Source organism: Piliocolobus tephrosceles, chromosome 1 (genome assembly GCF_002776525.5).
Source record: "Piliocolobus tephrosceles isolate RC106 chromosome 1, ASM277652v3, whole genome shotgun sequence".
NCBI lineage: Eukaryota > Metazoa > Chordata > Mammalia > Primates > Cercopithecidae > Piliocolobus > Piliocolobus tephrosceles.
Window position 1 is genome coordinate 128,055,361 of NC_045434.1, and position 15,952 is coordinate 128,071,312.

The 15,952-nt window shown below is 33.0% G+C and overlaps 1 protein-coding gene across 3 annotated transcripts in view; it reads right to left on the minus strand.

The window, feature by feature from the left end:
* Positions 1-15,952, minus strand: part of FNBP1L (formin binding protein 1 like) — a 104,718-nt gene that overhangs the window by 14,272 nt on the left and 74,494 nt on the right. For 2 of the 3 annotated variants that reach the window (XM_023230989.3, XM_023230990.3), the window contains exons 6-9: positions 10,914-11,018; positions 9,843-9,971; positions 7,616-7,762; positions 5,748-5,951 (exon numbers count right to left, since the gene is read on the minus strand). In XM_023230989.3, coding sequence (XP_023086757.1) covers positions 5,748-5,951; positions 7,616-7,762; positions 9,843-9,971; positions 10,914-11,018 — 585 coding nt within the window. Of the gene's footprint in view, positions 1-4,166; positions 4,326-5,747; positions 5,952-7,615; positions 7,763-9,842; positions 9,972-10,913; positions 11,019-15,952 lie in introns of all 3 variants that reach the window. The other variant, XM_023230991.3, reaches the window with a different exon arrangement.

Consider the following 15,952-nt stretch of genomic DNA (forward strand, 5'->3'; position numbering starts at 1 on the left):
AGACATTTAAAAATAAATCTTACGTGAAATATTAAAAAAAATAGAATGTTCTTTCCAGTGCATTAAAGAAAACACTATTATCTACATTTTTATAGTTCAAAGTACTGTTTGAATTTAAATATACCATGGTTAGGTGAGGGTAACATTTTTACTTTCATTTTAAGATCTTTTTAAATGTAGAGATACATTAAAAACACATTATTTTCAAAATAGTGAGTTATCCACATTCAAGTTTCCCATACACATTTCCTACTATATACAAATATATAGGTTGAATTTTGCTTTAAAAATATAGCTTCTATTTTTCAGGTTTTATTTTAAAATCCATATGCTTGAACAACACTAAAAACATAACTTCAATTTTTAGAAAATTGATTAAAATGTATTCTTTCTGAAAATATGAAATGACACAGATTCTGAAGAGACCAACCATAGTGCTCTTATACAATAACAATACTTTATATATGTATATATATGTGTGTGTATACATAGACATGAATATGGATATGGATATATCTCCCACATTCTGTGAGTCAGTAGGATTCTCCAACTGGCATAGCATCTATCTAGCATCCCAACCACACACACACACACACGGTGACCCAGAATATGCAAAGTTAATCTTCACATTCATTTCAATTGGTGAGCAGCCTCTAAAATTTTTACTTTTCCCTGTTTTCTAAATCATGATGTTTTAAGAGAAGGTGCTGGGGAGATGTCAGGTAAAAAATTCACATTAAAAATATGAATGAATTTTAATAAATAATCTGACAAAAATATCTACCCCTTATCTCTGATGAGTTGGTCACTGCTATGCATTATCTTTCCAAATTAAGTTTAACATTCTTTAGACTGTCAGTATTTTTGAGAAACAAAAACCACAATTTACTTTGCTATGAAAAAACTCCTGGTAAGGAAATAAAAAGGTTTAAAGAAAGATATTCATGGTCTTTCAAAAATGTTATTAAATGAAATTACATACAGGACAAGCAACAAAACATTTAAAGTATCTGAATTTGACTTATCTGTTGATAATTTTCACCAGTGAAATTTCTAAGTGATGCAAATTATCTTTCCAATTTCTATATTAATCTTTTAGAGAAAGCATTAAGATAATTAAAGCTGAAATATCAAATTTTTTAGCTGTTTGTTAATCTAGTCTTACTATCAATTGGAAATCTCATAATTAGATTTGGGGATATACAAAACTCAAGTTCTTTGTAAAAATAGTAGACATATATTCTGTGTAAGGTTTTAAACTAATACATGTTCCACACAAAAATATCTTATATACAATTATATACTCATAAACTAGAAAATTTCATATACTCAACTACATTTAATAAACACAAGAGAGCTAAAAAGGAAATCATTTAGGCAATTAAAATTATTAGGTGTATTTCATTTTACATAGGACAAAATTTCATGAGAACTACTCTGGAGAGATAAAAGCTTAGAAAAAAGTCTCTGAAAGTCTATAAAGTCATAAATAATTCAGAAAGAAAACCTGGACTCACTGCTAATAACTTAAAAAATAGTATCCAATAAAACTCAAAGTTGCAATAGAGTAAAAATTATTAGTTTGTTTTTAAGTAGTTAAGTTCAAGTATATCCTCAAATATCCATTAACAGTTAGAACTTAATGTCACAGAATGAAATTATAGACCTTCCTCCCTCAGAAAAGATCTGCTGATACCACTGTCAAACTCAAAAACACTGGTGTAAGATAACATTTTTCATATCCTTAATTTATATTGGGTTCTGAACACACCAGTTTTTCTTTAAAAAAGGAAAAGAAAAAGAAAAAAATCATAATTTTTTTAAAAAGTTATTTAGGAAAAGCAATGTGCAGCAAATATCGCACAAAACAAGAGTTTTTGAACTGAATGAACGGTACAACTCATCAGTTTTAAGAAACCTCTAGACTTGTTCTGTAATCTTTGACTGAAAACTCCATGTAAAAACATACAAACAGGCTTACTTAAAGCTTACCTCCTTTTTTTTTAATTTTTCTATATTGAAAAAATTCTTAAGTGGGAAAAAAATCTCTATAGGTTAATTTTTGAGATACATATCTAGTAAATACCAAACAGTAATCAAAAGAAAAAAATTTCTCAACCTCAAAGTTGTAATCCACCTTCCTCCCTGCTCTGTCCTCTAAACCCCTAGTTGGTTTGTCATATTTTCTATCTTGCACGCTGCTTTCTTCTTCAGGATGGTAGCTAATAATAAATCTGGGAGGGGATTTCAGCCTTCTAAAACTAGGCCCCTACAAAAATAACTTATGAATATCTATAATCTGTGAAAAACAAATAATAAGCAAATACTTTTAAGTTTTACAGTTGTAAAATTCTACCTACAAACTTATTAAAAATAATAATAATAAGGTGACACATATTTAAGCTTCTCTGTCCAGGGCTCATAGCTCTAATTGCCTGAGGTTTTTTTTTTTTTTTTTTTCCTTCTTAGAATTACACTTACCTTGCATCTCTGTGACTATATGTGAAAAATATGACTATGACTATATAGTGTAAAATATGACTATTTTAACTGGGCCTGGTAGACTCATTATGTAGGATACACAAATGATTACAAAAACGTGACTACTACATGGTAATTTCTCATGATTTATGTAACAACATAATATTTAGTGTAGTCTAAATTGCCAGAAGAGTGGTGGTTCATGCCTGGAATCCCACAACTTTGGGAGGCTGTAGTGGGAAGACTGCTTGAGCCCAGGAGTTTGAGATCAGCCTGGGCAACAACACATCTCTATAAAGAAAATTAAAATTAAAATTAAAAATAAGTAATAAATAAACTGCCATAGAGAAGCAACATGGAAATGAGTTCTAGCCTCGTAACTGAGGCAACAGAAATCCCAAATATGATTTCTCAAAGTCTTTCAAACAAGGCTTCAGAGCTTTTGGAAGTGATTATAGGCATGCCTGTAGTTATAATACAAGACTCATCCACGGGGACTTTTCAAAATGTCATCAATTACCTACCATCCACACATAGAATCAGGTAAAATAGATGCAAAGAAGTTCATGTCCTTGAAGGAAAAAAGAATCCCAAAAAAAGACATAACACACTTGGACATTTCTGCTGCATTAGTTACATTAGTTAAGTTTGTCACAATGTTTTAAGGCAACATAGATATAATCTTGTCCCTAAACTAATATGTCTTGTTCCACAGGAGGCCAAAATGCAATTTGAAGACAAAAAGAAAGAAAAATAGAAGGGAAGGAGGAGAAAGAAGAGAGAAGAGAGGAGAAAGGAAGGGAGGGAAAGGTCTAAGAAGGAAGAACGAAGCAACCTAACTTTAGATTATTGTTGTTAGGCTTCTTAGGGCACTGACAGACTGATTTCTCATCTATGGGTTAACAAACCTATGTTTTTCAAATCTTCCAACAAATGCTCAAACAAATCTTATAAATGAGTCTAAATTACAGGCTATTAGTATTAAAAGCACACCCTTAAAATCAAACATAAACAAGAAAAATTACCTCACTAATACAGTAAAGTAACACTAATGTATTTATTAGTAGTATAACAGCTGTTGCTAAACAACAGTTTAGTAAACATTACTCAGTGACATCTAGTATTTTTGTAGGCTTTACAATTTATAATCTACCTTCTAATATATTATCTCAATTTGATCTACAACAATCTTGATATTTAAAATGCCTATCTTTAACGTTTTTAACTATTGGAAACTGTTTATACATCTGAAAATAAGCAGGGCAATTAAAACTGAACTTGACATTTTATTGTCGACAAAATAATACTTTATAAAATTGGCAGGTGAAGTCAGCATTGGTGACAAATTATTACAAGAGTAACTCCAGTGACAAATTACTGAAAGTCTTAAAAATGTAAATACATTACAAGACAATGGTGAACATATGATTTCACATAAACAAAAAAATAGCTAAAAATATGATTGTACCCAGCACCCTCTTTATAATACCATTCTTTTATGGTTGAGCATTTCAAATGTTATAAAGAGGAGTTGTTTTTAACTTGAGGGCAGCTATTCTTAATTCTGTGGTGTTTTTAAACTGTGTATTTATAGGAGAGAGCCTTATAATGAGGGTGGAGAGTATTAAAAGCCACACTACACACACAATAGGCCATCATGCATTTTAACCCATTATTAAACTTACCCCTCTTTTGAGGCTTCTGAAAGAAGGAATTCTGGGCTTCCCTGTTTTTATTTCATTCATACAATAATGCACGGGCTCAATGGAGAATGTGAGAAACTGGGACCCATTAGGAGTACTGGATGTGAATAAACTAGTAGGGGTTAAGGGTGGGGACTGTGGCTAATATGGAAATAAAGAAAGGAATCAATAAGCCAAATGTGCATAGTTTTTTCCTAAATGAAAATTCTATTTTTGGCAACATACTTTTCACAAAATAAATCTCAAATAAAGTTTTCTGTAAAAATACTATGAGAAAGTAAACATAGTTTTGCCCAAAACTATCATTTAAAAAAATCAAATTTACTTTTTAAAATGTACCATTTTACTTGATTACTTTTTACATTGGACAAATTAAAAATACAGAGTACACACATTATATTGTCAAAGAAAGCAATATGGCCTAGATTTTAAAATTCTCTTCTAATTTCTAGAATATTAGCACTACCATGGTATTTGTCAAGAAATAAAGCTGGCAGCTACACCTAAAGTTATCTAAATAGGTAATGTCACACATAAAATATTAAAACTATAACTGATTATTATCAAAAAGAGGCAAAAAAATTTTCATTACATTAATGGCTTTCCTCTCAGGCTATTTCTATTTCATCCTTATTTCACCTTTTTAATTCCAGTATTCCTTCCATATCTAAGCTCTTCTAGCTACCTTGATCTGACTAAAACAGGTCTCACCTCTCAACTTTTTGACTGGACAATATTATTAAAAGCATTAATAAAGCATGAGTTAATTATAATTGTGCTTTTAAAGATATAGGTATATTATAATGAGTTAAATTTTAATTTTATCTACACTCATATGCCATGATCAAAAAATGAATTAAAATAATCAAGTATACTTTAATAAATATAGTGCATCAGATTAAAAGTTTTTCTCTATTCTCCTCACTAATAAGACACTAGTACACCCACTTAATTGATAAGAAAGACAAAGCACCGATCTATTTCATTTGCTCACACGCTGACCTAGATCTATCTAAAATAAAGAGCACATAGAAGGCGGGTTCTAACAAGAAGTCAAAGGTGAGATTCTCTTACCAAACTAGAAATTGTTTTAAACTTCAATTAACCAAGAAGACTGAACTCTTCTCATTAAAAACTCATACGGATGATAAAAATAATTTTAGTAGTATGATCTATCAAACCTAATTTGACATGTATTACGGCTGTGGTTAATCATTCATTCCATTTGAGAATTGCAATTTTAGTGGTATTTTAGTTAGATCATGTTTCCTTAAAAATTCTGATGGAAACTACATACAAATGAAACTTCAAAAGCATATAATTTAACTAGATATTAACAACTTTGTTAATACTCTTACCCATTATTAAGTGGTAATCAAATGTTAAATCCATAAATAACTGTTACTATTAAGGTATTTGTAATATAAGTGAAAGGTTAACTGAATCATTCAAATTGAAAATATTTATTCTCCATTAATGGTAAATCATTTTCCATTCAATACCCACACTGTTTTAGTTGGTACACTTAAATTGATTAGCATATAAGAATTTTATGACTTTTACCTTTGGTTTCTTTCCAAAGAGCCACAATTTGCCCTTGGCTTTTCCTACTGTAGTTTTGGCATCCATCTTCCCACTCTCCTGTTTGGATGCACTGATAGTCCCATCAGAAATGGTTCTATATATATGTTGACTGTAATCTTCAAATGGAAAGTCTCCTGGAGGTTCAAAACCAGATTTGAAGGAGTCTACCACCATTTGAGAGTCCTATACAAAAGAAACTAAGCTTTAAAACTGTTTCACTTGCTCATAATTCTACATTAGCTTTCATACCTTTATTCAGTATAAGAAAACAACAAATGTAAGTTTAAATAAATAATTCCACAGTAATCATTAAAGTAAATAATTTATTCCCATGAATGTGTAACAAACTCAAAATATTTTAATCCCAATATACTTGCAAATTACCACTTAATTAATTTATAATATTCATAAAACCTTTTTACTTGGTAGCTTTAATGACCTGAAATTCATCTGAAGACTACTTAGATGAAAAAGACCTAACTGACAAAAAGAATACAGAAAGAGGTTATTATCAAGTAGAAATGTTGAGAAGTTTCAAAGGAAAAAGGCTTTTTGCCTTAGAAGACAGATGCCAACAAAGAAGCTAATCTTTGAAGTGAGGAAAGAACATCTAACTGTAAAAGAGAGTAAAAGATGAGTAGGAAAAGCTTTCTAACTCATCCAACATGGGAACAGATAAATAAATTAAATACATACTGTGGAACGTTAACAGAGCAACAGGGAAGAGATCTCATAAACACTACTGAGTACAAAAAACGTTTGAAAGTAAAGTTTAATACCATGTACTTAAAATTTTTAAACTCACATAAATATTGTTTTTAGATATACATACCTCTGCCTGAATGCTTTACTGACATCTTAAACTCATTATTTTCAGAGTATCTCTACAAACTCCTCCCCACCCCTAACAACAACCTCTCCTCTTCTGTTGCCTATTTCTGTTAACAGTACATTTTGCCCTTCATTTAGTCAAAAGTCATCCTTAAAAGTCATAGCTTACTTTTGTCAGTAATGCTACCCTCAGCAATCATTTGCTTAGGGTAATTAAAGAGAAAAGGGCTCTAATGATATTGTATAAACCTGTATCCAGTCACGCTGAAATAATATATGCACTTTGGAATTTCCAGTTAAAGAAGCCAAAAACCCTCTTTTCTAAATTTAAGAATTCTATTAGCTGTTACAGAAAGGATCCTCACTAATATAATATCTACTTCATAGGTTCATTAAGACTAAAATATGTGGCACATATCTGATATCCTCCAAACACCAGTTCTCTTCTCTTGCCACTGCTTTTCCTCAGTTTCTGCCAACCATGTTTTTTGATCACTCAATTAACATTTACTGAGATAAAAGATCACTAGTCCTTAATCAAGATACAATGTGATTACCTATATTTCCTCAAGGGGAGGCAGCCTATGCTGTTTCATCTGCACATAATGTCTCCTTCCACCTCCTCATGGGTCATCACTCCATATGCTACCCACATTTCTTGATCCAGCTCAAGTGCTAAAGGCAACTCTGACCACGTCCTTCTCTAAATTTTCACTAAACAAATAGTATAACACAATTTGTAACCACAGTTCCTAGGTTAGACTCTTTGATAAGAACTGAAAACTTAGTGGGAGAAGAAGGGAGTTAGAAATCTTTTTTTTTAAAGAAAGAATTAGAACTTTTGCATTTAGAATGAACTTAGAACTCAAAGGAATCTATTGCAAGACATTATTCTACAGAACATAATTTAGAATCACACATCAGATTACTTTATCCCTTTCTCAACTCATTTCACTAACTTAAACTGCACACCTAAACCAAACAGATGCATTCAAAGATAATTATGTAGCACTTACTCTTCTTTCATCAACAGATTTTGCTGCAAGAATCATTCCTTCCAAACATTTTGAAATGATAGGAATAACTTTGCGTTCTGAGTCAGCAAATCCTCTGTAACACTCACTGAGTTTAATAGTCCTTCGTTCATCCATTTCTTGTAGTTGCTAATAATCAAGAATTTTTTTAAAAAGAGAAAACTGAATTTTTCAATCATTCTAAAGGAGATCAATTAGTGATTCCCCACCAAAAAATAAAGATTTCTACCCTCATAGTTACACTGTTGTTGTTAATATCTTTTAACAAGTGCTACTGACTTATAATACTTAAAACTGAGGCATGGTAAACAGCAAAATAAATTAAAAAAAAAAAATAGTAAGGCTCTTAAGATTGTTTTCCTAAAACCAGATGACACTGGGATTCCAGCCTTCTAAAAGGATCCCTTACTGGCTATCAGCTCCCTGCCCCATACTACTGCCACCTTTTACTCTTCAATTAGAGTATTTCTTGTTTATGCTTCCAGGAAACATTTCATTTGATGACAAAATTCTGGTGCTTTTTAAAAAAACTTTTTTATTTTTATTTTTATTTTTGGCAATTGGCCCATAACATATACAAGTCTGAGACCTTTTTTTTTTTTTTGAGGCAGAGTCTTGCTCTGTCGCCAGACTGGATGGAGTGCAGTGGTGTGATCTTGGCTCACTGCAACCTCCACCTCCTGGGTTCAAGCAATTCTCCTGCCTCAGCCTCTCGAGTAGCTGGGACTACAGGCACGTGCCACCATGCCCAGCTAATTTTTGTATTTTTTAGTAGAGATGGGGTTTCACCATGTTGGCCAGGATGGTCTCCATCTCTTGACCTCGTGATCCACCTGCCTCGGCCTCCCAAAGTGCTGGGATTACAGACGTGAGCCACCGCCCCCGGCCAAGTCTGACACTTCTAACCTCAAGTTTATTCAGAATACTTTGGTAAGACCTGGCTGGACCAACAGTCCCTACTCATTGTTTATCAACAGGTACCCAGACCTACTGCAGTGTACGGCTCAGAGCTGGGAATATATGAGGAAAAACAGGAAGTCACAAGCTCAAAGTGGCACATACAGAATCCTCACAACTGAAAATTCACTGGCACATGCCACTAGGAAATATGTTGGAACACATGAAGTCCAACAACTTAAAGGCTTTTTTTTTTACATATCCTATTTGCCAGCACTGACCTTTCTGTTCGTTGAAAGCAGTTACACTGCTTGTGTCCCCAAACTCCCACAGCCTGGGACTTTGAGACCTGCATTTTCACAGAAGAATTGCTCCATAGAAAGGTCCAAATGTAAGTATCAGGCCCAAAACACAAAAGGTAGTTTATCTCCGAGTTATGGTTTCCCCAGAATATGGAGACTTAACTATTAAGCCTAGAAAAGCATCACAGTGAAGACTGGCAGGCTTGGTCCTCTGGATTCAGTGACCAGAATTCTGGTCCCCACTCCAGTTCACCAACTCTTACTGTGCTTCCTTTGTATTTCCAACTTGCCTTATAAAGAGGAAAAAGTGTACCTAGGCTGACATTCTTCCCATGTAAGCTCTGCGTTTTGAGATACTACCTCATCAACACTGTTTTACTAAATCCCTTTTCTGTAATTTCTCTTCTTTCTAGAAAAGGCAATTAAATAATTTAATCCTCATGAAAATTCTGAGGTCTTTTTTACCTGAGGCTGTTTTGCAACTGTTATCATCAAGTGATGACAGATAGGATTTATAAGCAAGCTCAAAGTCTGAATTACATTTCTCATCTAACAGAGTCAGCATGATAAGCAGGCAAAACCCACGCTAGCAAATACATTTTGTAAGATTTATTTCTGCCATCTAGACTGATGCCAAAGACTCTGGTTTGGTATAAAAAAGCTACATCTCAATTCTAGGTGAACAGATTACAATATACAAATGCAATTAATTCTTCTTTGTCATGTCAAAACATTTAATTATACAGTATTTAAATGTATCTTACAAATGTCATTGATTAAGTAAACTGTTTATAACACTAATAGTAGATATGTAGGAAAATGTGTGACTTAAAAGTTAGAAAAAACTTGTTTTCAAATCTATAATCATAAAGGAATCTCTCCTCACTAACCTTGATGACTAGTGAATCTAGAAAGATTCTGATGTCTAAGATTTACAAGTTTTATATTTAAACACCAGCTCTTCCAACTCTAAAACTAGATTAACTTCATATTTCATATCTAAGATTTACCTTGTAAATCTGAGGAATCACTACATAAAAATGTTTGTGTTGTTCTCCATTAAAGTTTTGTAATTGTGCAGCATATTCATTTTTATTTTCATCAGCCATATGCGTGCGCAGATTCAACTGCTGTTTGGCCTAGGGGCAAATTGGTCGAAATTATTACCAAGAACAACAACAAAATCACAACAATTCACTTTTCTCAAAATTATACTAAAACTCAATTTTATCAATGGAGAAGCCAACACCTGACATCAAAAGAATAATGAAGTGGCATGACTCTTTTGAACTATTAACACCATTTAAAATATAAGGAGACACTTGCAGATCTTATTGTCAGAGCGGTCTCCTTATTACAATATTCTTCCCTCCCTCATTACAATAGTATTCTCTGATAGCAATAAGCGACTCTAATATAGACTCTCCTTACCAAATCCAGATAAAAAAATAAACAGATGAAAACATTATAGTTTGAAACAGTGTGCTTTTAATCAGAAGAGAAAAACAGGTAGCTTTAGGAATATTTTCATATTGTTAAAAAAGTTAACAGTTAAACATTTCTTTATGATCCACCTATATCCAACTAAAATATGGAACTTAAATCACAGTGAAGCTAAATAATAATATGATTTTTGAATAATGCAACATTCAACAGTGTTTCCACCTATGTGTAGAACCACAGATACTTTAAGGAATGCTTATTTAAGGAAAATAGTTCTGTTCCTCTTGATCTCCTGTACAAAGTCAAATTACAACAGTTATTCTCTAACTAATTAGTTATTACCCCATCAACACATCTTAGCTTTCTAACCTATCTTGGAATAGGACAAAAACTCAATCCCAGTAGCAACTACATCTTTCCTCTAAATTTGAATGCAGGTAAGATATTGTAATAAACTAACACATATTTCTTTCTCAGACCAATACATACCATTTAAAGTTGGCAAATATTTGTATATTTTAGACTTAGATACAGTGTATCTCTTGAGTAAATTCTAATACTGTACTGATGCAAATGTCCTGACTACTGTCCTTACGCAAATAATAATATTTTGACATTAAAGTTGGAGTATTTCTTACCTTTTCAACATCTGCCTTGGTTGCATTAGTATCATTATCCAATCTTTCATAACTCTGTTGTGCCTTTTCTGCCTCTCTACATTCTCTTTCAAACTTCTTTTTACTCTGTTAAAAAAGATTAAAATATCACAGTGAGAAAATAAAATTAGGCTAACTTCATTTAAGAAATAACTTTAGATAGCATTAGGAGAAACAACTAACACAGAGGATGGGTTGATGGGTGCAGCAAACCACCATGGAACATGTATACCTATGTAACAAACCTGCACATTCTGCACATGTATCCCAGAACTTAAAGTATAATACTTTTAAAAAGAGAAAAAAAATAACTTTAAAATGTGCCAATGCGTATTGTGTGGGAATGAACTGCGCGCTAAGTAAAATTTGTCCTTTCTAAATTAGAAAATAACTTTTACTATTACAACCAATCCACATTCCTTGAATATCAGACATTACAGACTATGAAGAAAAAAAAATAGGCATGACTGAGTTAATATTTACTATGCATCTCATTCAAAAAATGTGTTTTATACTTTTTATTATAAAAAATATAAGTCCTCATCTTCAGGAGGACTTTTTTGGTTTGGTGTTTTTGGTTCAGTTGGTTTGTTTTGGCATTTGTTTTTACATTTTTTTGGTGAGACCCAATGTAGCTTGGGATATGGAGTGTCCCTCCAAAGTGGTTTTATATTGTTATATTGTTTTGTTATATATAGTGTTTATATTGATGGTGTTCGTGTCCCACGAAGACCATCAGCCCAGACCCCAAATCTTTTTAAATTTTATTTCATTCAAATTATTATGACTTTGTAAAAGCTATTCACAACTGAGCCATATAAAATATATGTCATATTATATTTCCTTTCCTACATAATTTTTTGAAATTCTGGAGTTAATACATGTCTTCATTTTTTCAATTTGCTTAGTTTCCAATGCACTTATCTCTAATTCAACCCCAGTTTTTTCTAGTTCTTTAAATCTGTCTGCAGTTAATTCTAACACATTAGGAATTCTATTGATTTTATTTTCTTGATAAATCTCTCCCAAAGGCTTCTAAACTTGCTGAAATTTGAACTCATTACCAACCAGGCCTAATGCATACTTGTTACCTTAGCGTTTCTTTCCCCCATCAACCTGTGGATTCATTTCACCTCTATCTTTGTTTGGATCTCCTATTTCCTAGTTTTATGCTTTTTCCTTTCTTGATTCACTTCCTCATTTTGCTACAACACATTCAGCAGCAGCCTCCTAAAAGGTCTGCAGGAGATAACTGAATCTCCATGGCTAAAAATGCCTTTACTATCATTTTTACTCAACAAAATTTGGCTGGATTTAGACTCTTAAGTTGGAAATCATTTTCCTTCAAAAACTTAAGAAGTATTGCTCCACTATTATTCTGGCTTCCTGTGTGACTATCCTGTCTAGTCCATTCTGATTCCTGATCCATTGTATAAACCACGTTTATTTGTTTGGGGTTTTTTCTCCCTGGAGGGTGGTAGAATCTTCTCTCTCTCCAAAGTGTTCTGAAATTTCAAGAGATGTGGACCCACTGTGCCAAGCACCTGGGATATCCTTTCCATCTAGAAATTCATGTCTTTCAGTTCTGGGAAAACTTTCTTGAGTTATTTTTGTCCTTTTTTGTTTTTCTCTTTTCTAGTATGTTTATTATTTTGGAAATGAACCTACTGGATGAGTCTTCGAATTTTCCATATTTTCAATGTCTGTCATTTTGCTCTACCGGGGTATTTACTGAACTTTATATTTCATTTTTTTCTAGTGGGCTTTTTTTTCTACTATCATAAAGTTATTTTTTGTTCTTTATATGTTTCTTTTAAAATAATACCTTATTCTTATTTCATGGATGTAAAATTTTCTCTATTTCCTTTGAGAATATTAGCTAACAGCTGCAGGTATTTTCCTTGTTTGTTTTTGCATTTTAATTTTCATTTCCTTTCACAGTCACATTGACTTCTTTCCTGCGTATTAGTTCTGGTCTCTGATGTGCACATTAGATGTCTTCTTTAAATATCCGGGGATCCTTGGATATCTGCTCTTATTTAAAAAGCTGTTGAAAGCCCCACAGATGGGGCTTTATGGATCATGATATTTTCCTCCAGGGTGACATGGCCAGGTAGTTTCTTTCCTTGGAAAAACCTGGCATCAGTTTTTATAAACTTTTTCTCCCTAACTGATTAGATTACCCTGAAAGACTTCCAATTTCTTGCCTGGAAAATTCATACCTTGCAACCTGTGCTCTGAGAATTCCTCAGAAGAAGCAGGCAGGGGATCTCAATATTTCGTATTTATCTAACCTCCTTTATCAAACGAGTTATAACCTGGAAATCCAAGCCCTTAGCAAGTACTAGGTCCAGGAAACCATTATACCTCAAACACCCTGTCGCCATTTTTCCAAATGCCACTGTATCAGCTCAGACACCTATTGCTCTGGGTTTGTTTACCCATGGTTCCTAGTAGTTAGCAATTTCCCTTTCTTTCAAGTAACTAAGAGTTTAAAATACAATTTAAAAATACAATAGCTGTTATATGGAGCCATTTGTATCAAAAGATTTCTTAGTTCAGTTTGTAATATAGTTACAACCAGATAGGTCTATAACTTACATCAAATAAATGCCCTCAGAATTTCTTACAAATTTATTTAAATGTAGGCTCTATTCCATACAGGTATTTTGATTAGTATGACACACAAAATGAGATACTTGTAATTTACTCAAAGCCCCTAAAATATACAAATACTCATACATAAAGTTACTTTGCTATGAAAATTAAGTTACCACATTTCATTCTCTGAAATTGAGTTCAGAACTATGTTTTCCAATCAAGTAACTACAGGCTACTAATTTTGGTGCAAACTGAGGCTACTTATGTACAAAAGTATTTTTATATTTGGTATCTTATTTGTGGAAAAACACCTACCTAATAATTCCTTGCAAAAGCAAAAGAACTAGTAGTACAATAATATTAAAAATGCTCCTTCCCTGAAAGATAATATAATGTTACACAATATAGAAATATATTCCAGAAAAGATTTTTTTCCCCTTCATCCTTGGTGTGGCAGATGAAGAACAGCCACTTCTACTCCCCTACTCTTGCTTAGCAGAGCCTGCCCCCCAGTACAGAGGCAGAAAACAGTTAATACTTGCTGTCCTAGACTCCCCACAGCCAGGGCAGAGGTAAGTAATCTAATTCTGTCAAAGGCACCCAGAGGAAATTCGCTGGGGACTTTCTGGGAAAGTTTTCTTTCCCTGATAAAAAGGGATAGTTGGAAGTGAAATGCTGCCTTTTTCCCACCTCTGGATGAAACTGAATGAGGATACGGTGTTTAGCTGTTTAAGCCTACTGTTGACCTTAAGGAGACATGACTGAGGAAAAGAGCACCTGGTCAAGATGGCAACGTAGACAGATGAAAAGGAGATGGAGCCTGGTGACATCCTTGGGCTACTGACTAACTATGGAACTGCTCCATTTCTGAGCTCTGCTCTTATAAAATTGCATGCTCTGTTACTTGGAGCCTCCTAATTGATGGACCTGGCATCTCTGATGCTTCTGTCTTCTTAATCTCTGACCATTCCTTTAAGACCTCCTTTACAGGCTCTTCTGTCCTGACCTTAAATCCCAGGACTGCCTACTTTATTTATCCCAAGGTTAATAACTGTCTTTTAATTTTTTTCCTCAATTTTTAATACTCTGTCAGTAATTCAACCTGTCTACCAGTTCTTTACATTGCCTCACAATTATTTCAAATGTGTTAGGAATTCTACAATTTCATTTTCTTGACTAAACAGGAAGACACAGAACTAGGAAACAGGATCCTACACTTGTTTCTACATATTAAACAGAAACTATATTGGTTAGTTTCCCTCATTAGACTGCAGGTGCTACAAAAACCAAGAACCATGTCATACTTACTTTTGTACCTCCAGAGTACAGGTCAAGGATACTTTTCAATAAACACAAGTAGAGCTGAACTCACCTTTTTTTATAGTATTGTTAATGCCTTAAAGAAATCTCTCCTACATTTTTGATGCTTCTTTCTTATGACCTCTAAAACTTTCGCTTAACAATTGTCAATTGTTCTAAAGGCAAGTTGGCACCTATTAAGAATAATCTGTGCCAACACCAATTTTTAAAGGAACCAACAACTCAGGAATGTAGGAGTATGTTATTTTGTGCAAATGAAAACACACACACACTCATTAGGTGGTAGATACTAAGGATGATAGTAAAGGCAATTTAAAACTTAATCAACATAAATACTTTGTAAAGTCTTGCTGAAACCAATTAGAAAATCCAAATGAAAATGAAAACAGATTATTAATATACCTAAGAACTTTCAATCAGCACTCATGATTAGAATATTACATCAATGATAGTTACATAGTAGAAATGTAATCCAAGTTTTGAATATGCATTTTTAAAAGGGAAAGAAAACAGGCTGAAAGCAATGGAAGTATATGCATGAGATTTCTAATCTCAAAGTACTTTTTCTAACAAGCACAGGCTAAACTGATTAATTTAACATGGAAAAACTCTCTTCGGCATAATTTTCAAGGAATACGCAGTGCCAACCAGAGAAATACGCTAGTAAAGAGTAAACTGTTCGATAACTTGAGGGTTCAAAAAGAGTATCTTATACTACAGAATATCATTTAATAGAGCTTTTTTTTTATCCTAATCCCATGACACAGATTATAGAGCATTTTATGTAAAGGCAACTGCAGTGTTCCATGTGAACATCTTGTTTTTCAAATTATTCATGTACTAGAGCATTTAAGAAAAACTACATGAGGAAGTGCCTTGGGGAAATTTTTAAGTAAATAATTATTACGTCTTTATAATTTTGCCCTACAAAGTACTTTATTTCTTACATTGGGATGGTCTCTATTAGCAGGCCAATATCAGGAGCATTTACAAAATTATACAATGACTGAACTGGAAGAAACATTTCATATCATTTCGTTCACTCTCTTCATTTTTCACATGCTAAAAATGAAGTCAAGAGAAATCAAGTGCTAAGTTAA